The sequence below is a fragment of the Hyalella azteca genome, unplaced genomic scaffold (assembly GCF_000764305.2).
Source record: "Hyalella azteca isolate HAZT.00-mixed unplaced genomic scaffold, Hazt_2.0.2 contig14929, whole genome shotgun sequence".
NCBI lineage: Eukaryota > Metazoa > Arthropoda > Malacostraca > Amphipoda > Hyalellidae > Hyalella > Hyalella azteca.
The window spans coordinates 41,470-65,610 of NW_025944795.1; the positions used below are offsets into that span (position 1 = coordinate 41,470).

Sequence of the window (24,141 nt, forward strand, 5' to 3'; positions counted from 1 at the left end):
TCAAATCTGCATACCCACTGATGAATTGTTCAGTCCACACCAACATACTTTTGGGGTACCTTGGGCGGCAATGTAGCGACGGTGGGGGACGGCCCCCTGCGTATCAACATGCAGCCACATACACTACCTTGCCATTGCATCAAAACACAAACAGCACTATAAATACAGCACTAAACTACTGGTTTGTGCACTAAACCTTTAAAACATCATCATGAATTACAACACAACAATGGAAAACCTTGTACTCGTACACTTAGCCAAAAGCAAACAATATTATACTGTACATGAAGCCGGCCACAGCACCCATGGCCACACAGCAATAATTCATGAACTTTCTGTAATGACACTCAAGCGTACAAATGCCAATTATCCGTAACATACAACATTTAACAGCCTACAATGTCCTATTAACCACTTTAGAAGCAGAAAACGGACATTCATCAACACGCACTCATTTTTATCAAGACGTAGCACACAGTAAAATGCAAACATCCACACTCATGACTCACAGCTAAACTAAAAAGCCGCGATTTGCTGAAACGACTTGCCGGGGCAAAAAGGGCCTGCACCGCAAACAGGCCTAAAGGTAACTGGGGTGATGACAGGTGAGAGAAAATTCAAGAAATTTCAAATATTTGCAACTAAGCTTCAAGTTCAACCATGTAAACTCATTAGAATTACAAAACACTTAACTCTCTTGGTAGAAATCAATCAATTTTCTTTTTTAGAATGTACAGAATCGTCGCAAATTTTGAATATTACACATCACATGAACGTGATGCTTTACCTTGCAGTTAACTTCTTTTGGTTTCAAGCCAGCATTGACTTCAATCATGTACCTCATTCAGCACATAAAAGAAGTGACATTTACATTTCGCTATGATTAGTTGATGAAATTAACAATGAAATTATGAGAATATTCATCAAGAACCTTGACTCCTCCGTGGCCATCATTGTTCAGGTAAAGTTACGTAAGAATACAATGGCGTTGAATGCTGTGAGAAACTTACGGTGATGTGGCTGGCGTTGATGTAATCGGAGTGCGGATTGATGTACGCGGCATAATCATCGATCTCCAGCAAGTGCACCCTCGTGTCGTCGTCTGAGAACAAGTTTGTATATTCCAATGAGCAGAATAGACAATCTTGGTGATGATATTCATGAAATGTTCATTCAAAACAAGTCACGTTGATATAATCTGGTATTCCGAATTTAAAACTACTTTCAAAAACATGAACGCCAGAAAGCTATACTCACAAGGTAGGTTGTTGCCGTATCTGTTCTTTTTTAGATTGCCGGCCAATGCTGCCGCTCTTGTGGGTTTGTCGCGGTTCACCGGGATGCTCTGAGGTACATATATTGGCGAAGCATTGCAGAGAAATAAATCGAATGAACTTTTGAAAACACACGTTTTTACTTGGATAGTTGTTCAATAATAACATCCAATAAAATAGTCGATGCCATTAAGTTCAATTGACACAACATTGTACACTGATTTTCCAAGCCGCATACAAGTCAGATTGATGTGCTTAACCAGCCAATGAGTACCTTTTTATGAAATTCTATAATTCGTTACTCGCCGCTACACAACGTAACCCAACCCTGCAATTACGGGTTATTCTAAGCCGATAAGATGCACATGGTATCCAGGAACGAGAGATAGAGATTTGTTGTAAAAATTGTGGTACGACTCTTAAACTCTCAGGAATTCTGCATGAGAAATCAGATGAGACGTTACACTGTTCCTAAAATTAATTATGTTCGCTACTCCGGATGTAAAATCTAATCATGACGTAATACTGACATTGAAAGTTGAGAAATCGTCACAGAGATTGAGTTCTTCATTCTGCAGTATAACAATTGAGAAATTGATAGAAATGTGGTTTCGCCCGAAGACGGGAAAGAAAATTCAATCTCTGCTCCGTCGAAAAGGAATCGTCAAGAAAGTTTCAATGTTAACACCACTCATAACAGTGCACAAAAGTTCTGTAGCACTGGCAAAACTCATTGCTACGTCCAGGAATCGTTCTTTGGAGAAGTAATGATAGAATGGGAGGCAAACTTGGGATATGCGGTTAACTGCATGTTTTCTTGTGTTAATAGGAAGCAGGTTATATTGATTTTAAAATCTTTGCAGTGTGGTGAAATCTGACAGGTAGGTGTTGGTGATGGTTCAGAGTGGACTGTTTTACACTGCTATGATTTTGTATAAAAGTATCAAGCATCATTCGAGTATTATAAACTGTTTTTCTGAATGGTGCTTAAATTTGCAGTTTCTGTATGATGCTCATTTTGTCGGTTCAGGTTACAAACTTCCGCCAATTTTGTGTAAATATTGGTTCTTTTTCTTGGGGTATTTCTGTTTGTAGGGTTTATTTATTTGTTTGGAGTGTTGGTGCTAGGTTTGTAACTAAGTGCGAAAATTGCCTCATGACTGTAAGCTCTGGTCCATGACATAATTCGCATATGTTGTGAAGCTAAAACTTCAGTGCATAATTAAATTAGAAGAGTTTTGTATTGGTGTTTTTGAGAGGGCTTGTAATTTTCAGTTCTACATAGTTTTAAATGCATTGTACTGATGGGTCAGGCAACGGCAGTTTGGGCATTGCGATTTTTTGTTACTATATTCCCTTTTCGTTGGTCCCCTTTTTCAAGAGCGACATCGAAAGACAAGCTCAAAATATAATTAGCAAACAATTGTATAATCGTATATGCACGAAATATTACAAATTTAGAAGTACAAATAGTACTGATAAAAGAATAACCACAATCACCTCACGACTTAATTTTCTTTGATCGAGGCAAGAGTCAGCTTCTATATGGTATATGGGAACAAGAAACGGTCCGTAAGTACAAGAGATCCTAAAAATCATGGGCAGCATGAACCTGTTTTGCATTAATGATTCTAAAAAGTATTGACATTTATTCTCACCGAGAACTTGTGCTTCATGTACAGCGACCCGATGCTCTTGTTGAGGAAAGTTTCGATGTTCGCCATAGAAACAGGCAAGTCGTCTGCTGGAACCCACCCGTCTCGGAAATCGTAGAAGTCATCATAAACTGAAAGACATAGTTGCCTATTAGGCGTATTATATAATATTTATTATATTATATTATATTATATTATATTATATTCCATATCTGATAATTTATTATCACATAATATAAGTTTTAAATATATTCAGTTTGATGTGCGTAGTGATCAGCTACAATGTCGGCCATTGTCCAGTGGTTGCGATGTTTTACGATGTTGCGATACTTTTCTCAGACAAGGCAAGGTGGATCAAGTTATCGGAGCATAAAAACAAACTCCCTTCGATTATCTAATATCCTACAACTAAAAATACTCAACAAGTAATTAGGTTATTTGCAAGAAGTTATATCGCACTGTACAGCGAGATCATTAAATTTGTGATGCTGTCAATCGAACTTGAACAGTTAACGATCGTAAGTAAGGCGCGCGCTGAGAGGTCAAAGTAATTCTACCATCAGATTATAATCCTAGTTGACATATTCCATTTCGATGAAAATGCGAACGTAATATTGAAACTCTAACGTGATACAAACTTAGAAGGCAGCATTCGTCTCGTAAAGATGTGCATGGTACAATGTAATGGTACGCAAGGTACCGTGTCTTAAATTTCGTATGTAAAAGGTTGCTAATTAAAACAATTTCTGGCACTTCCGTGCAGATGTTGGGAGATTAAAACGCTCGAAGCACGTTTAGAAGAGTAAAATAACACGTTTAAAGAAGGTGTAGCAGCATATTTAATTGTGTCATTGGATTCATTGAAGAGAATATTGTTCAAGGTTGGGTTTAACTGGTTGAAGAAAAGTTGATTAGAGGACCCAAAAAAACATGGTCCGCAGCATTGCAACCGGTAGTATTGCGACGTGTGTCTTAACGAACTCATCTAGCAAACTCTTCTAGACTTGTATAGGTCTGCATAGTAAGATTTTTGCTGCATCGCATGAGGCGAGTCTTGCGCACGTACGATGTAACGGAAGGGTGTCGGGAACCGGAGGCCGCACAGGGACTTGGAGTCTACGCAGTTTTTTGCGCCTCTGGAAGCTTGACCTGAAACTGGAAGGAGAGAACATTACCCACCACGTGGCATCCTTGAAACACGCACAGTTGATTTGGAGCGTGAGGTATGTGTGCACGCAGCAGGTAAAGGTATACTACGGGTAGAGCAGGGTTGGCGATTTTTTTGATTAAAAAAAAACAAAAAATAAAAAATCAATGAATTTTTTCATGATTTTTTGATTTATTTGATTTTTTTTATTTTTTCAGCTTTTTTGTCTTTTTGATGTGTTATTTTTTATGTTGCAATTAGCCTACTAACAATAACAGTATATGGATCATAATGGATGGCTAAAAAGGGCACTTATTGCCTTCAATAATGGCCAACAGGCCAGGTGGTGTTTACCACTTAGGGATTTTTGGGTAAATGATTATTGAAAAGTCTATTCATTAGCTTTGTAAAGTTTGTATGGAGCAAGGTAATGAGCTAAATATTGACCATTTAACTGGTTTCAATATACAAAAACACTTCAGGAATGCAGATCTTCTAACCACTGAAGAGTCACATAACAGATAGGTAGCTGATAGCACAGTGCACAGCACTATCAATAGATCTACCAGTTTTATGTCCTATAAATCTACCAGACTCTACCCTCTATATACACTGACTAGTAGTGACTGAGTGACTGACTGCACTGTTCCCATTTAATTCAGACCAATAAACCAATACTAAACATAAATTGAACGATAACCAAACAAACCTCATACAACTTCAAATGAGACTTAAGTTATGAGAAAAGCTAACACTGTTTGAAATAAACATGTGCCCAATTCAAATATTTTATATCCATTCACTGCATTTAATTATTTTATAAATAGTCTTATAATTGTAATTGTTTTGTTTCTAGTTTTAAATTCACATATTTAAAGATTGAAATTAAATATTTTAATTAGAATTCTCTTATTAGGGTGGAAAATCTTTTCAATTGCCTAAAAGGTCAATACAATCTCAACCTCTCAATATACAGGGTGGGGCAGAGCCAATTGAGCAGTTTTGAGGTAAAATAAAAGAGTAATGGAGGTACATAAAGAAGAAAGTTTGTTATCCTAGAGGCTAGCATAACATACCATTTAGAATTCCGCACTTATGTTTTGAAAACAATATCTGGAAGATGCGGGCCGTTAGCTGCAACACACTGTTGGAGTCGTTCTCAGAGGAGGGAGTAACCCTAACAGTGAATTCCATTTGCTCTGCTGCAATGTTGCAAAATTTCTTGCAGCCCATGATGGAAAACATTGTTGAAAATGAAGCATTGGGAGACATGTGCATGGTTTCAGCAGGATGGGGCTACAGCTCACACAGCCCGAATGTCACTCAATGTTTTGAAGTGCATGTTCCCAGACTCTGAGGGGCGATTTACAGTGGCCTGCGAGGTCACCCGATCTGAGCATTTGCGATTTCTTTCTTTGGGGACATCTAAATGAAAGGGTGTTCAAATGTCGCCATCACACCCTACCACAGCTAAGGGAATTGATTATTGCAGCAGAGGCTATGGCCATACCTCGCCATATGTGTGAACGTGCTGTAGAAAACTTCCGAGAACAACTCCAACAGTGTGATGCAGCTAACAAACCCCATCTTCCTGATATTGTTTTCAAAACATAAGTATTTTAAGTGGTATGTTATGCTAATGTTGTTTTACCCATGAATCTTTTTCTTTGGTGTGTTTTAACATTAGGAGTATTCGCAAAAATTTTGATCATTTTATGGTTTTTCTTAGCTCAGTGAATTTTAAATTTACCATCATTTTAGTAACAGAAACATGGCTGAGTCCAAATTCTGATCAATTGTTTAATATTCCTGGTTACTCTATGTATAGTATTTTTCGCAACAGCCATGGAGGAGGCATAACTGCCTACGTAGACGACAAGCTCAGCGCGAGGGTTAATAGCGATTTCACTTGGGTGAAAAATGAGTATGAACTCCTGAGTCTTAGTGTCAGCCTACCTGTATTTGAGCTTTCTATATTTTGCGTTTATAGACCGCCCTCTAACAGCGTACGAACTTTCAATGAACTATTCACAGCCGAGGTTCTCTCAAAAATAAAGGAAACTAGTAAGGCATTTCTTTGTGGGGACTTTAATATAAATCTATACAACCCTCTAAATTTATGCTCAACCAACAATTTTATCAGTGACATCCTGTGTAGTAATTTTTATCCAGTCATAACCAAACCAACTAGGATCTCTCCCCAGAATCCTATTACCCCATACTCGTTACTCGACCACATTTGGTGCAACTTTTCATTTGGATCCAATCCCGAATCAGCTGTTATTGATTGTGACTTGTCTGATCACTTGGTGACGTTCTTTTATTTTGAAATGGCGCTTCCGTTTGTTTCGCCTGTGAAAAAAGTTCGCGTNCCCAGCATTCTCACAACACCAGGGGCGTTCGATTTAACCTACCACCGGTTCGTTTAGACATAGAAAAAAGCGGTACCGTTTTTAATTGTGTCAAATATTTTAACGAATTGCCCGATGAGTTCAAACTAGATTGCTCTAAAATGTTTTTAAAAATAAAATACCGTGATTTTATCCTTAAACAGTATTAATTTGACTTCGATTATTATGCAAGTTTTTAGGTATTTTGACTAGATGTTTATAGTTGTACTCTGTTTTACTAAGTGTGATGTTGACATTGCCTCTTTTTTGCTGATTTTTCTGCTATGACATACGGTTATCAGTTTTTAAGGCTTTTGTCAATGGTTTTGCTAATTTTATAAATTTGTTACTTATTTGTTCAAATCGTCGTCTTGTTATCATTGAAATTGAGTCTTGTACGTATTGTTTTGCCTGCGAAGCTTTTTTAGCTTATGGGCATTCACCTGGAAGCCTTGCTATTCTATTTCACGTCTCCTTTTGTTTTTTCATTGTAACGTGTGCTCCTGTGTGAATAAATAAATAAATCAAAAATAAAAAAAAATCTTGAGGAAAATAAATTTTTTCCTTTATGTACCTCCATTACTCTTTTATTTCGCCTCAAAACTGTTCAATCAGTTCTGCCCACCCTGTATAAGCTAGCTAACACATTTAAATTTTATATTGTAATCAATATATAACAAATAGGTAGTCAAATAGGTAAAGACTACTTATTGCCTTATAAGAATTAGCTAAGCTGCTAGCTACGTACAATGTATTGCACAATTGATGCCTCTGTACCAAAAACATTCAATTTATTGGAACCTAATACACACTAAAGGCAACAAGTTTATATACCAATTTGTCATTCATAGTACATTTATACTAAACCATGAATAACAATACCTCAATATAAATTAAAGACTGCCACTCAATATATTTAATTATATGAAAAAATAAAAAAAAATAAAAATCATGATTTTTCTATAAAAATCAAGCGATTTAATCACATGATTTAATCATTTTGATTTAATCATTGCCAACCCTGGGGTAGAGTTTAACAAATAACCCAGTATTCATTAATTTATGCATTGATTCATCGGATTACTAGGTATTCTTTAACTAACGATCTCAGTCAGGAATGAGGAAAATACTGAGCTGTAATACCATGCATTCTTACCGTGTATGATCTGTAGCAGTTACCATGCCAAAATAAAAGAACTTACACCAGAAGACCGATCACCAGCGCGAGGATCACCAACACGCCTATGGCGATGCCAACGGTAGCGCCTGCTGCCATCCCGCCGCTGCCGCCAGCGATGATTGGGCGGTCTAACTTTTCTAAGACGAATTCTTCTTCGTCTGTGACAATATATGAATAAACCATTAGATTATACACTCATGCAACACACGAATTGTCAGAGAAAAGATCTCAGGCAGAATAAATTCCTGAGATAAGAACAATACATAAGCTCTCCAAATGACTGAATTAGACTGCTTCCATAAAGATGCAGCTTTGCCAAATATCACAATATTTTAAAAATATGAATGCTTGTTCTTAGTGTTTCAGACCACGCTATCTCAAACGCTTATTCATTCTCCATGTGCTGCGCGTCTCACAATATTTCCAGCGCATATAAATGCTCACGTTTTAGACGGGCTGACATCATGACGGCGACGTCACAATATTTCCAGCGCATATAAATGCTCACGTTTTAGACGGGCTGACATCATGACGGCGACGCCGTACGCGTTGCCCTTAATCAGGGGGCAGTTGCTGGTGCCTGGGGCAGACTCCCCCGAGCCCAAGACGAACTCTGAGGTGCCCTGACACGCGCCAAATATTTAATGTATATTACCTTTATTGTAAGTAAGTCATACACTAGTTGTTGAAGTTCATGCATTCACTTCACCATTAATTCAAATGCTGTCATGCTCATTTATCCATAATTACCAATTGTACCAAGAAATCGGGGATATGCTTACTTTAGCCACGTGTCCAGCGATGAATACAGGAGCGTTCTCAGCACAGCCAGGCCGTGAACTGCGGCGGCGACGGTTGATTTGCATATGATTCGCTCTCCGCCATTTGTGAAATTCAGCAGTAAAATTTACTCCTTCCAAGCCAGCACTGATATTATGAACCATAATCGTGAAATTCCTGTGGAAAAAACAAAATTATACGACCCGTTATATTCAAAATTTTTAGCTAGACTTGTACAAATGTTACGTCAATACGTTACTAAGTGGTTACAGAAATTACCTGCAAGGAACTTTTCGTTTCTGAATAGAATTTAAAATAAAATAATTATGTAAATTTGATTTTTGTATTCAAACTACAAAAAGTGAAAAGTGGGACCCGAAACGAATGAAAATTCATTGAAAGATCGCGTAAGATACAAAAAAATATCAAATACCCCTTGTTCCTTGCTTACGTCTGAGCGTCTCCAGCTTCGACGGTGGGAAGTCGTAAGGTTGCGTTGGTGTCGTAAATGCTCACGACTTGCAGCCTGTCTCTCACCACCGGAGCCTCGAACTCGGTTGCTTCTGAGGCGTTGGTTCGCAGTGAACAGCCGACGTGGTTGCAGCACCACGACGAGAAGTCGTACACAGAACTAGGAAGAAGATCGTCCATCTGCGCAATGGAAGAAGAAATCAGAGTTTAACTCATACCGCGCAAGGGAAGTTATTTGATCAATGTTCCAGCGTCCGAAACGTTACTCTAGTTCACTATATAAATTTGACGAAGCTTCTTTGTCCGCTGCTGATTCAAAACATGACGTAGCCTATTTATGTTGACAAAAGCTGAATCATTATCCTTATTTAATCACTATCCGTAAATTGTGAACACCAATTTTTTATTTATCAGTAGAACATATATTTTTGTACTGCAAATGGCACGGTAAAACGCGATGTATTCTCACCGATACGTTGATGTGCTGCCAGTTGTTGATGATGTCGTAAGTATTGTTAGATATGAGGTCGACGCCGTGAAAAGTTTCGATAAAACATTGTTTTGTTATCGCCCAAGACGACGTAAACGAAATGCTTAAACCCTTCGGCCATCTCTTCAGAGTCATCGTTGGTGGTTCAGGAGCTGCAACTAGCGAAGGTAATTAATTGCAATTAGTGTAAAGTAGCATAAACTTAATCATGTCGGCAGATGATTTTAAACCAGTCACCATTCGTGTTACTGTTGACAGATAAAATTTTAATTAACTGTTGTACAAGAAAACTATTTTGTGGGAGAATATAAACCTAATATGTTAATTATAGAAAAAGTCAACGGCAAAACTTATCCTCAAAAACCTATAAATGATCGTCATATATGACGATCATTAATGATGACCAGAACTAGCTCACTGATGACCAGAAAGTTTTTCAGGGGATACTCATCATAATTTCACCTTCATCATCACAATATTTTAGTTGAATTCATGTATATCAGATAATACATGACTAGACAATTAACGGAATTACGCATTCAATGATTTATTCATCCATTATTTATGTAGATTTAAATAAATTAAAAATAAATTAGAAACCATAATAAGAAAGCGTAAAACTGTCCTAGAACTATTGCTCATTTAAATGTAGAAGAAATTAACTGCAACTAAGCAACTATGACAATCTACGTCTATTATCTGCAACTATGACAATATCGATACATTCTGCATAATGATTCGGCTTTATCATTAAACAATGTTGTTGTTCATTACATTTTATTCAATCATTCACAACGATTTTATAATGAATAATCGGCTGAACTAACGTTGTAATATAGTTTCAATCAATTTAATCAATATCAATTAATTAACTGAATTTCAAACCATGTTCAATCAACCATTAAACCAAGTTTAATTGTGTTAAATTAATTATTGAACTATAAGTTATTGTGCTAATGTAACCAATTACAATATTTATTTTAACATTGTATGTAATTATTGGTATTGAAGAAAATCCTCGATAATGTCTAGCAACGAAAAAGTCCGTGGGTAGGATGCCCGAGATCCTGTGCCCACAGCGCCTGACCTGTTTCTTGTGTCCTGACGCTTATCGTCTCCGCTGCAGAACAATCCTTATAATAGGAGCGTCTGCAGCTCTGTACCTGCAGGACAACATAGACTGCATAGCATTATCAACAACATACTTTTTGAATTATGCAATAATCCTGCGCGAATGAAGTTCAGATACGCAATATCTGAACTAGGCAATTCAAGGCATCATGCAAGCCCCATTGACAAACAATTGAAGTAAATTGAGGCTTCAACATAATTTTGAAATTAATTTAATTTCGAAGAGTTTCCTTAAACATGAAACTCGCTAACGTTTTCCAGAGTATCTGATACAATGCCCCGCCTAGACCAAGTTATCGAGCTACTACGAAGCCTAATTTTCCTGGAATTTTCATTGTTAATCTCTAGTTATTTAGGATTTATTTAAAACGTTATCACAGATATTTTAATTTAATTTACCCTACTCTATCTTACTTCAAATTTGTACGTCTGATCAGCTTTCAACCCTGTGAAGGTGCGGCAGAAGTGAGCTGCGTTACCGAGACACTTCGACTTAGAGTAGTACTGACGAATAAGCTCGACACCGTCAGCAGTGACGCGGTAACTGAGGATGGGGGCCTTTGGGGGACAAGGTCTTCTCCAGCGCAGGCTGACGGAAGTGGACGTTGCAGTCGAGGTCAACTCTTCCACCGGCCCGGGAACTGATGATGAGGACAAAGGAAACATTTTTTTTTCGTTTGCCAAATAATATCATTTAGCCTCATAGGGGCCTACTTCAAGTAACAATAATAAATGCAGTCTAACCGTTTAAGTGCTTCTTTGACATACGCATTAAAAAAGTTTACAATAATTGCTTGAATTGATCTACAAAGCGCGTAGTATTCGCAAGCAAGATTTATGTAGAACTCTGAACACGATCACGTCTTACCTAGCCCGTGGCTCGTAACATATTCCGTGAATTCGCTGTAATATCGGTTATACGAGTGTATGAGTCCTGGTTAAATGAAGTAAAATTTAAAATATGTAATATAAGATAGTTAAAGTTGGAGTTAGTTGAAATACATAACAAAGTTAAGGTAGAGTGAGTTAAAATATATAAGATAGGAAAAGAAAGATGAAAAGAAAAAATAAGTTCTTTCCTAGCAGACAAATTAATTTTGAGAATTCAACCGATGTGTGGCACACGCACCGGTGTCATTCGGGCTGGCGTATGTGGTGTGCACTGGCTGGCCCTCCCCATAGTCGTTCTTGACAGACACGCTCAAGGTATAAGTTATTCCGGGCAGAAGATTTAGATTGTCGGCGTCGAAACTTTTTGTACCAAAGTTATATAATTTATCTTCAAAACGCAGCGAATGTCGGGCAGAAGTGTTGCAGGCCGGGGCTGCAGAAAACGTCCACACGAGTGTCAGGTTGGGTCCGTTGTATTGTGAACAGCCGTCACCGACGTGAACGGAACATTCGTTATACAGGCATTCCAGTTCAGTAACTGGCAAGGTGGGAGCTGTAAAAATAAATCACATATCGATATAAATCTAGAATTGACCTTTCTTGGCTTACAGTGATACAAATTATGATTTTATTGTAAGCCCGGAAAATGTTTCAGGTATTTTTTTGTGGTAAAAATTAAATATTAGGCACATTGATAACGTGACAATTCGAAGCAAATGAGAGAATGAAAATATTTTTTAATAAGGACCGCAAGAGAGTAATGATGAACCCCATCCAACTCCCCTTCATTAATTGAAGCGGCACTCCAAAATTAAGAATCCAACTATAGAAGCAAGACTGAAGGCCCCAGATTTGTCCGCTTCCCCTTATTTTCTAGAAAAATTGAACTAGATCCAATGGAAGGATTAAATAATATGTTTAAATCTCCAAATAGCATGAAATTATTTTCTTCTAGTGATTATACGTGTCCAACACACTGCTTATTTATACGTGGTTATTCCGTGAATGTGAAGGCGGCACCCCTCACCGCTGTTAGGCAGGGTGAGCAGCGCCCCGCACGTCTCACTGCTCCCGCCTCTGTTGAAGGCGAGCACGCAAACCTCGTACTCCGTGTACGCCTCCAGCTGCGTCAGCTGCACGCGGGGCTCGTACAGACTTAGAAACTGTCGAACATTTTCGTGTTGTTTGTCTCTGCAGCCACCTCTTCTCGTCCTCTGCGTAAAACATGCATAAATAGGTAGTCTTTTGAAAGCGAAAATGACGGTTGTCTCTATGCACTCAAGTCTATTTGTGCAACCACATTTCCTGAAGTCCTAAAGTACGAGGTGGCTTACATTGGCTTAGGCTTATAGGGCCAGGCTTACATTGGAGTAGGCTCGTCCAAAGTACCAGGCTTTCCATCAGAAAGGATCTCGTCCGCAATGTCGACAAGAGCTACACCAGTTTGCTCAATTTTGTTGGTAGCCCACATGAAGAGGATCACACGCATAGCGTCCTTGTTTACCGAGCCGAAAGCTTTAACCAGGCCAATGAAGACAAAATAGACGCTTAAGTTCTGTTCGATGGGTTTTTCCTGAATTTGCTTGACCATGTGGACCATGTCGACTTTGCTGCGGTTTATTCAGAAGTTACACTGTGATTCAGGCAGGTTCTGAGGCAGCTACAATGATGGCATGTCTGAGCTTTGGTGGCCTGGCCTCCTTCTCTCATATGCTGGTCAAGACCGCCTGGAATGACTGAAGTGACTTCAGCTGAGATCCGTCTTTGCCGGATGCCTTGCCCGCGCTTACTTGATTGCTTTCTTGACTTCTTCAATTGTAGGAGGTACAACAAGTTGATCAATGATGCGATTTTAGGGATCTGGTCAAAGGCCGCCTGATCTACTGAGTAAGAACGGTTGATGAAGTGGCTGAAGTGTTATATTCACCTGTTGTTTCTGCCTTTTTGCCTTTGAGGAGGCTGACACCATCTGAGGACAGCAATGGGTTGGTACCAGATTTCAATGGCCCGTAGACAGCTTTGAGGGCGTTAAAGAATTGTTTGGCGTTGTTCTTGTTGGCAAAGAATTGGATTTCTCCAGCCCAAATTTTCCACCATTGAATTTGCATACTTCTGATCTCACGCTGCACCGCGGCCTTGCTCTGAATTTGTTTTTACTATGGAAGAGTTTAAGCTCTTTCGGTCACTCCAGAGAGGCTAATTTATTCTTTTTGTTCTGGAAGACAACGATAGAACTGTTATTCTTGTCGAACCAGCGAAACATGCGCATACACATACATTATAAATAGTCTATATACTTGAACAGAGAAATCGGTCAAACATTGATCCAGCATGTGTGGAATCTTCATCTCCATCCTATATGGAATTAGATAATCTGATGTCATTGTAACATCAGAGAGTAGATGCCAGTGTTATGGCTAGAATTTAGAACAAACAAAACTCCACACACATGATGATTTTTTACGGCATTTCACAAGCTAAGTATACTATTGTCTTGGAAGACAAATGACTGCAGTCAACTCGGCTGAACACAACACAACCTCCTGACTCTCACCACCCAAGACACGTTGAAGCGCTCTGCTCGCTGCGACGTCCAAGTGACGTCAGCGGTGGTGGCGGACGGCCTCAAGCTCAATTGGGGGGCCGTAGGGGCTGGCGTGAGGTAATAATTTGTTTGTGACATAATTGGGAATAATTGTGGCGTGGGAATAATTTATGATTTTGTTATAAACACGAGAACAATGATTGTGTTACATAAGTGCATATTCGGGGACAATTGATTCTACGACATTATAAAAAATAAAATCAACATTATTTTGAGAATTTCTCCTATTGATTGATGCAAGAACAGTTACGCGCATATTTATTGGCAACACGCTTTGGGATATATTTAATTCGAGAAATGATATAATTTGAAGCATTAATTGAAATTTCTGCATTTATTTTCAGTTAAATTGATCAAAGAACATCTAATTACTGTGCATAACGGATAGTAAAACGTTAGATCTTTGTTGTATTTATATTTATTAGAAAAACACCAAAAGCAAAAGTAATGGCAACATTTTGAAAAACAACATATAAATTGTTGGCAACTCTAAATTAATACTTTGTGTGACCTCCCTTGGCAGCAATGATAGCAGACAGACTCTTCTTGCATGCTTCTACGTGGTGTTGGCATGTTTTAGTAGGAATCTTGCGCCCTCTTCTATGGCAAAAGTCTTCAATTCATCGATGTTGCTGAGTTTTCTTTTATGAACACGCCTATTGAGTTCCCTCCATAAATTTTCAATTGGATTTAAATCTGGGCTTTGGGAAGGCCATTCCAACACTCTCAATTTCTGTGTAGCAAAATATTTTTGTGTTGATTTGCTTGTGTGCTTAGGGTCGTTATCCTGTTGAAAGACAAATGCCCGTACAAGATGAAGTTTTCTTGCCGATTGCTTAACATTATCAGTTAAAATGTGTTGATATCCTTCAAAATTCATGATGCCCTCTATCACAGAAATATTCCCAGTACCAGCAGCAGCAAAGCATCCCCACAACATGATGGACCCACCACCATGCTTCACAGTAGGTAGAGTGTTCTTTTCCAGCAGAGCTTCACCAGATTTCCTCCATACAAAGCGGTTGTCATTCACACCAAAAAGTTCAAGCTTTGTCTACCACAGTATATTATTGAGCTCTGCTTGAGTAGCATCGATGTGCTTCCTGGCGAACTCCAAACGCTTCTCCTTGTGAATTGGCTTCAACAGTGGTTTCATCCTTGGTACAAGCCCGTGAAGGCCCTCACGGTGTTGGGGATTGAATTGATAACGAATTTGTGATTTTGCGTTAGAAAAAGTTAGACGTGACCTTGTCCAAACTAAGAAAGCGGATTCAGTATCGTGTGTGCCGTGGATGTGTAAGGTACGTCTCGTGTTGATAGGATTTGATGAATAAAGTGAATGTTAGGTATAGAGTTAGCTGTGATTTTCATCTGTGTATAATTTTTTGTAAATATTTTAGTAGCATTTATTAATGATTTTAACTACACCAATACCTACACAAGATAGATCCAGCCACACATCCGTCCCCTCTTTGTCCACTCTGTCTCAGACATGATCACAACACCTGCCACCTGTTCGGCTGCTCGGAACTGGTCACGCCCTTGTCGCCCCTGGTTTTGTGGGACTCTCCCATCGAGGCGGCGGGGCTGTTAGCGCGCTGGGGAGAGAGGTTGGGCTGGCCACAGGAATGGGTGTAGGCCCCGTCCCGCACTTGTCGCGGGACGGGGAGGGCGAACAACAACAACAACAATAATTGAAGCCTCTATCAACAACCTGTATTATTTGTCATTAGAAATGAAATTACTAGAATGATTGGTATACAAACATTTATAAAACATGGGTGGTTGCGAATTTGTGCAAACATACAAACGGATATTATTGGTGGTTAGACGTAATAAGCACATTTATTACTAGGAATTTAAAAACGAAGAAAACTCTACAAAAATTCAATATATCTTTATTGAAAACTTTTCGGAGTCCAGCTCCATCATCAGTTAAAAAAACTAGAAAACAAAAACAATAAGTTAATAAAGTTGGGATTAAAAAAATCAGAAGTTAAAAAACTAAATTTACAGGCAAAAGACAGAGTAATGAAGTAAATACCTATCTATTCACAATTCCAAGTGGATAAGATCTAAGGGCTCCTTTTAAACTAGGTCTCTCTTAAAAATGTTCATGGATTACAAAATGCCCAGATCGGATGCAACAAAAATAGAATCTAAAACCTTAAAGTCAGTGTCGGACACTGTAACGTTGCACTGTTCGGCGTGAGTGCGCACAGCCGAATGAGGAGGGTGCGATAGTAACTGCCCAGTCCTATTACTACTCCCTTTATGCTCAGCGACCCTACAGTAGAAATTGCATGACGTCATTCCAACGTAGGAAGATGCGCATCGTGCACAACTAAATTTATAAACTAGGGACGATCGCATATGAAAAAGGAGTATATCTTTGTACCTAAAAACGAACTTATTTCAAAATTATTCACCAGTAAAATATGAAGATTAATTTTCGGAAAGTATTTCATAAACAAATCTTTCAATTCTCTTTATAGCTTCGTACGCATGGCCGAAGTATGGAAGAGAAGAGTTGTAACAACGTTTCCATAATCAGGCTCTGGAATAACTTCACTGTATTGTTTAGACATGAATTTCTTAATTTGGGTAAACACCAAGCCAGAAAGAAATCCATTTAGCGAGAAGATATCGCGCAAAAATTCGAATTCAGAGTGCATGGCATGGAAAGTCGAGCAAATACGAAAGCCGCGGTGTGATAGTCTTTGAAGCCCGTTCAACTTCAACCGAAAAAAAACAGAAGCTAAAATAGCTGCTGCTTAGGCCGATTTTACTCGACTTTCCATGCCATGCACTCTGAATTTAATTTTTGCGCAATATCTTATCGCTTAGTGGAGAAACAAAGAAACCATAATTCTAGGAATTAGGTTTAACCAACAAAGTTTTGAAGGACATTAAGTTTGTTCAGATGATGAGTTATCTTGAGATGAAGATTCCAGAGCCTCTCAAAGTGAGAAATGATCCGTTTGGGCTGCCGGATCCTCCAGCTGAATTTAATGCAAATTGTTTCAGCATTCGAGGGCCTGTAGCAGGTGATCCGTTGGAAAACAAGGTGACATGAATAAATAGTAAAGATGAGCAGGCCAATCGCTGGATCGGGACAATTGGATACTGTTGAAGAAATGGATTCATATTAAGAATAGACACTTGGCAAAATATCCCAATATTGACAACTGATAACCGAGATAAATTCTTCAATGATCCACCAACCTGAGGTTTTATTGCCCATTGTGTTTGGACACTTTTTGTAGGAAGAATTTATTGCGGAAATTAGTGGAAATCAGTTGAAGGGGTGGGAAGTTGGACGAGAAAAATAGACAGATTTGTAAAAGGTTTAACTGCGTGTGAAATTTCGAAATAGACTTTATCTTAAGGTTTTATAGTATACATATAGCGAACTTCGCGGGTACAGTATAAATATACCGCACCATCAGAGCAAAAAACACTTGGTAACTAATTGATTGATTGAACTAGTATTTAAATCTAAGCGTTAAATTTAAATTAAAATAATTAAGTAAAGTCCAACTTCCCAACAGAATAAGCAAATGAATTTAGAAGGGCAAAGGAAATGATACAAAACGAAACTTAAACGACTTTTACACAAACTAAGGAACAGAGGAACAGGTTCCAAGCAAATGTAAAATATACTTCAACATTTGGTTTCAGAAAAGTTTGCAGAGCTATTTATGATGATAGTGGAGGACACGTTTAAACTATTTATGATTGAACTCCACTTTAACTAGAAATTGCGTGAAGAATTTGAATTCAGTTTTCACTTTCAGTGAATGCTTGAACCACGTGATACTGACTCTCGATGACTTCTAAAGCCTGCTACAGAATCGCAGACTTTGAATACTTACTTATTCTACAAATGAAATCAGAAAGACGGAAAAACGAAGGCAACCTAGAATCTGTGTACAAATTTACGGTGAGAAATGAGGAATTTCTCACATACCCGAATTAAGAAATTCATGTCTAAGCGATACAGCGAAGTTGTTCCAGAGCCTGATAATAGAAACGTTGTTTGCTGTTCTCTCCCATACTTCGGCCATGCGTCCGAAGTAATGTCAAAAGAATCAAAAGATCTGTTCATGAAATACTTTCCGAACAGTAATCTTCGTATTTTACTGGTGAATAATTCTAAAATAGGTTCGTTTTTAGGTACAAAGATATCCTTCCTTCTCATATGCGAACGTCCCTAATTTGTAAATCTAGTTGTGCACTATGTACATCTGCGTACGTTGGCATGACGTTACGCAATCTTTACTCTAGGGTAGCTGAGCATAGAGGGAGAAGTTTTAGGACTGGCCAGTTACTATAACGCCCTCCTCATTAGGCTGTGCGCACTCACGCCGAACAGGGCAACATTCCAGTGTCTGACACTGCCTTCAAGGTTTTAGCTTCTATATTTCTCTTGCATCCGATCTGCGTATTTTGGAATCCTTGTATATTTTTAAAAAGAGGTCTAGTTCAAATGCAGCCATTAGTTCTTATACACTAGAAATTGTGAATAGATAGGTATTTTCGTATTTACTTTATTACTCTGCCTGTTGCCTGTAATTTATAGTTTTTAATTTCTGGATTTTTCTTTGAATCCCAAATTTTTAAACTTCTCATTCTATTTGTGTTCAGGATTTTTTGAACTGATGATGGAGCTGGACTCCGAAACATTTTCAATAGAGATATGTTAAATTTTTGTGAAGTTTTCTTCGCTTTTATATTCCTTGTAAATTTGCGATTCAAGCAATCTAGAGACATTAGCACATTACTTATATTGATGCAAGTACCTTGCATGCCCAAAAAGAAGTAGATGCCCATACTTAATAGCCTGAACATAAGCTATGCTACGGCGTAATCAAAATAATACCGAGGGCAAACAGGAAAAATTTGGGCACAAGGTCTAGGTCGCCTGAATATGCGAGTGCTTAGCTTAGTAGAATAATAAAACTGTTCAATTCTAATTATCATTTCATGATACGTCATTGTTGATGAACAACAACTTTAATGTGATCAAAATACATTGAAAATTAATATGCAGGACTAGTCATTGGTCATGACTGGTCTATATAGAACAACTGGGACACGTGGGAGGCGTGAAATTGTTTCGAAGCAAGCGCCGTTCGAAATTTGGGGATCAATTTGGTGAAGTTATACCGAAATATTCGGATATTGCGAAAAGTAACTTCAGAAATGAATGAGTTTCCAAGGTTGCTTTAAATACCATATTTTAATCAGATGAAACCAAGATTTAGCAGCTTATATTTTGATAGTCAGAAGCAATCTATTAATCTAGCTTGACTAGACAAGATATCATTGAACTTCCGAATCCTTGGTTCTCTCTCTTTGTGAGATAACGATGACGCCCTCTGACGTGTTTCTTGAGAAGTCTTTGTAAGGTTTGGGTAAGGCTCCCGAGGAGTCTCTATTAGCCGTCACTAGTAGGAAGAGTGGGAAGTTAGTGCTATTGCTCCACCAAATTTGGAAGTTAGTGCTATTGCTCCACCTAAGCTACGATCGACGTGGCCGTTGAGCTACGTCTCGGTGGCGCTGCTCCAGTTCGTGTCGTCGTGTCATTACAGCATTTAAAATCCCGGGATGTGATCTTTACTGCATAAAATATTGTCATTGATTATCATAGTGTGTCTCATTCCCCCCCGGCACTTTAATAGGACCATAGGATAGAACTCTGACCATCTGAGTGATTCTTTATTGCGGTTAATATAAGTGCGGATAAAGTGGAAATAATTGCAGGTGAAGCAGCACCTGACGCGATGATTATCTGTCAATTCAATGGCCTTGTTGTAGTTAATTGGTTATCATATTGAGGATTTGAATCATGGACCAATCCCAGAGGCATGTTTCTCACGGCGAGGCAGAGTCGTGACGATCAGTGAGGCGGAGTTAACAGAGAAGACGTAGGTGGTGTTGGGCGTGAGGCCGTCAGCCCAAAGCTGGTGTCCATGGCTGCCCTGCTGCATGACAGGCGTCTGTGTTACGGCTTCTTTGACGGAGAAATTAATAGAAGGTCCTTTACATGTGGCCGAATTAACCTGGAAAGAAATATTAGTGGAGGTCATTACTGTGGAACGAAGCAGGATGTACAGAGATTTGAATAATAAATACAACATCATATCCAGGTTCTTGGAGCGTAGAACTTGACAAATAATCTATAGTCAACGATTTTGTGAAATTCTGCATCAACTGTGAAACTCACTCATTTAAGATTTTCGAAACTGATAGAGAGTACTCACCCCACCAACAGTGATGCGATTCATTGTCACGTCTTCCTCGAAAAGGTTGAGTTTTCCGTAGGTTGCTGCTCAGGAAGACAAAACTGTTTAGAGATATTCGTCTCCCAGTGCCCATGATATTCGACGAGATCGCGAATACTGATACTACGATTGACTTGCTCTATTACAATAAGTTAAAGGCAAATGCACGTTGTTTCTTGGTTCAAACATCGAACATAATTAACTTTGTGGTTAAAGCAAAGTGCCGTCGAGAAAATATACAACCTAAGTCCCTCCTCCCCTCTAAAATATCCAGCCGTCCTTGAGCTTCGACTCAGTTTGGTTGCATTGGTTGGTGCTGGCGTCCCTTCATGCCTTGAACCCGTTGGAGTGGACAGAGGGGATGGTAAGAGACCGGATGGCTTAACGGTTTTCCCGTTTTCTAATGGGAGGTGTCTGTGCTGGGATGCAACCTGCGTCGACACTTTTGCTGAGTCGCACGTCAATAATTCGGCTTTTTCTGCTGGGTTCGCGGCTCGTGCGGCCGAGGATAGCAAGAGACGTAAATACGCGGCGTTGGCAGCTCGGTATCGTTTCGAGCCAGTCGCATTAGAAACGACGGGCACATTTGGTGAAACGACTGGTCCTTTAATATCAGAGATTGGCCGTCGCATTACGGAATTGTCTGGCGAAGTACTCACCTTCAGTGAGGCAGGCAATCTGCACCTCAGCTCCCTCAATGTCATCCACGTACTCACCTTCAGTGAGGCAGGCAATCTGCACCTCAGTTTGCCGGATGTCGAGGTTGTAGTCGGTGTCTGCCGAGCCTCTCGAGGTGTCGACCAAAACCCTCACCGCGTACCGCCAGCCGGGGACGAAGTTGAACTTAAATTCTACGGGATTTACACACAATGTTGGTAATGTTATAGAAGTTTTACTGAAATCACTAGCACTCAAGTATTATTAGTTGGAATATTCATGTCAAACTGGCAGAACTAACAAATATTCTCTAAGTTGATGCCATATCAGCTATATGCTAGACACCACTATCCAGACTTTCATCAATTCAGAAATTATTATCCAGAAAGTAATTATTAATGGAAATTGCTCGGTGGAGTAAAGGATAGCTACCGCCGTAGCTGCTTGACGATAAAAGGGAAATCCTGTTAGGTTCTAATTTTGCATTAAATTCGCGTCTAACATGTTTGGTTCGTGTATTTATGTTCGTAAAATTTTTTACTATGCGGATATAAAATGCGTTGCGCAAAGAGCGGTCTAGATATCCACTTCATATTCAAACAGATCCTGAAAACTACTTTTGGGTGGATTTGGTCTTCTCGAAGCAAAGACAATCTTCCCTTTAGTTACAATGATAATTCTCAGGCGTAAGTTATGTGAGTCCTAGGGAGACTCGTTTGAAATATTATTAAACTATGAGCACTCTTCTAACCAATGTTTTTGGAATTGTATGGAAATTCGAAATTTAGCAAATAAATTCCACCTAAATTAATTGAAATGAAAACCACTCCAAATTTAATTCATGTTTACGATGCCCTATGAAGAATTTTCTATCACTGTAACGGATGAGCTTCGAATGAATTTCTGTGACATCTGCTTCCCTTAAGACGAGATAAAATATGGACGACGTTAGCAATATTACAAATGGCTACTTAAAATAAACCAACATTTCTACAAACAGTGAATTAATTGAATCATTTATGCAACTACAATATTCATATCGTTAGTCGTATACCTTACGTAATACTTGTTATCTCCACATTTGGTGAACAAATATCGAAATAAGGGTTATAATACGTTAAATGAAAACCCGGCAGATCAAGCACATTCTATTTTTTTTTTAAACGACTTGTAGTCAGCATTGTTAATTTTAATACATTATAGAAACCAAATTTCTTGAAGACCCTACCTGTAGAGTGAATAGACATTGCAGGAGTTTTCCACTCGGCATCTGAACTGCTTAAACTCTTGACCTGAAGGCGATACCTGATGAAAGAAGAAGTGAGGAATTTTTGCTCCATCACATAAGACTACCTATCATTTCTTTTGATTGTAATTCATTGCAGTCAATTGAAAATCAATCATGCCTTACAACTGCTTAAACAATATTTTCTGCCAATGTTGATGAGTGTTAATCTTCAATCAGCATGTGCCACTCAACACTGGTATTGATGAATCACTGGATAATTTCGATATTGTTTCAGTAAGAATGAGGCAGTAAAAAGCGTCCTTTGTTTATACAAGGAAAAGAGATTTCCAGATATATGGAAGTTATTTTCAATTAACTCTTGCACATTACAATTAAATCAAACACATGGAAAAAATCTCAGAACATCCTACATTGACTACAGGTAATTTTTGTAACTTTTTTATTCGCGGGGTAATATGAAAGTTCTTTTATAAATGGCCTTTGGTCTACACATCAGCCTCACCCCGTAACATGGTTGCCAGGCTCCAGCGTCCCTTCGTCGTCGCGGGGCGACCAGGCCCGCAGCGCCACGGCGCAGGCGGTGTTGCTGCAGCTGAGCTCGGCTGGGGCCCTGAACCGCGGCAAGTTCAGAGGGCGGCTACCTAGCGGCGCAAAGCATGTGGAACATTTTTTATTAAATGTGCAAAAATAACGAGAAATTTAAAATACTAGATTAGTTTGACATGATGTCTTGTATGTCAGGGCCGAGGGCCGAGTAATTACAATAAATCCTATAAATGATTTAATTTTATTAACTTATGAAATTTTCTGGCGTTTTAAATCGAAAATAATTTCTACGATTAGCATTTAGAAATGTGTTATCTGAAACGAGTCGCTCAAAGTATATTGATTACAAGAATATTTTTGTAAGGCTTCATATTTTTTATATTCTTTCATCTATCTCACTCTATGTTCTGTCTGGATATTTATGTATGAATGTTAAATATAATAGCAATAGGTTTCGTAGAGCAATATTAGAATTTCTTTCTCAAGGACGAGAGGCAAAAGACGCAAGATAGGTACAGCTTCCACGGACGTTGGAACGCACCCTATGAGTACAGGGATTTGCGGGCTACTGGGGGCATGTCCAGACTCGGAAGTGACGCTCGAGGTAAAATCTCAGTGGTTATTTTAATTATTATTTCCTCATTCTTTATATGTGCTCATTCGGAGTATTTCACAATTATTTATTACCAACGCTCACATGGCTAGACATCAGGGGCTGGATAATTTACAACTGATATTGTTGGCAATTTTCTGCAGACGATAACATTCTCTCCTGCATATACGTATAAAATCTTTCTTCAATGTGTAAAATAAGGCACTGGTAGAACTTGAGAACCGACAACTCCATTATTTCTAATCAGGAGGACAAATTACTCTTTACAAACGAATAAATTACTTGAACTTGTACTATAGACACGAACTTGCATCGCAGAGCGCAGGGTCCAGGCAGCCGTGCGTGCATCTGCCGTCGCCGGCATCGCAGACCCCGTCCTTGCAGTAGCGGCAGGACAGCGCGCAGTCGGGGCCGTAGCGCCCAGGGGGACACTCTGTGTTGGGGTTCATACATCATCCTACCACTTTAGGATCTTGAATTGAAAATAGTTACATCTATCCCAAGAAGGGAAAAATGAGTGTGTCGTAGAATGTTAGAAAAATGTAGGGGGAAATGAATTAAAAATTCTGCGTTCGTTTCATTGGGAAAAACAAAATTGTAGCATATTTGCGTTACGTAAAAGTCTCGTATTAATGTTAAGTTGTATGTTTGTATTTATGACAAGCTGAATGTGGCTGCGTCAGAAGTAAGTGGTTTGTATTGGTTGCTGAAAGGCAACCAATTTACAATTCGTTGATTTTTAACAATTTTCGGAGCGATTTTTTATCGATGAGGC

The 24,141-nt window shown here is 38.9% G+C and overlaps 1 protein-coding gene across 1 annotated transcript; it reads right to left on the reverse strand.

Moving 5' to 3' along the window:
* Window positions 1–23,725, reverse strand: LOC125179082 (receptor-type tyrosine-protein phosphatase delta-like). The gene is made up of 21 exons (XM_047884232.1): window positions 23,674–23,725; window positions 22,710–22,848; window positions 22,187–22,263; window positions 21,018–21,152; window positions 20,281–20,345; window positions 19,896–20,079; window positions 13,964–14,061; window positions 12,437–12,623; window positions 11,648–11,962; window positions 10,933–11,159; window positions 10,475–10,550; window positions 9,367–9,545; window positions 8,878–9,077; window positions 8,429–8,603; window positions 8,155–8,269; window positions 7,669–7,804; window positions 3,996–4,078; window positions 2,933–3,060; window positions 1,258–1,345; window positions 1,011–1,102; window positions 1–96 (listed from the first exon to the last, which is right to left on the reverse strand). Exons 3-21 carry the CDS (start codon window positions 22,203–22,205, stop codon window positions 1–3), a joined length of 2,598 nt encoding a protein of 865 aa, XP_047740188.1. The 5' UTR covers window positions 22,206–22,263; window positions 22,710–22,848; window positions 23,674–23,725.
* Window positions 23,726–24,141: the final 416 nt, after the last annotated feature.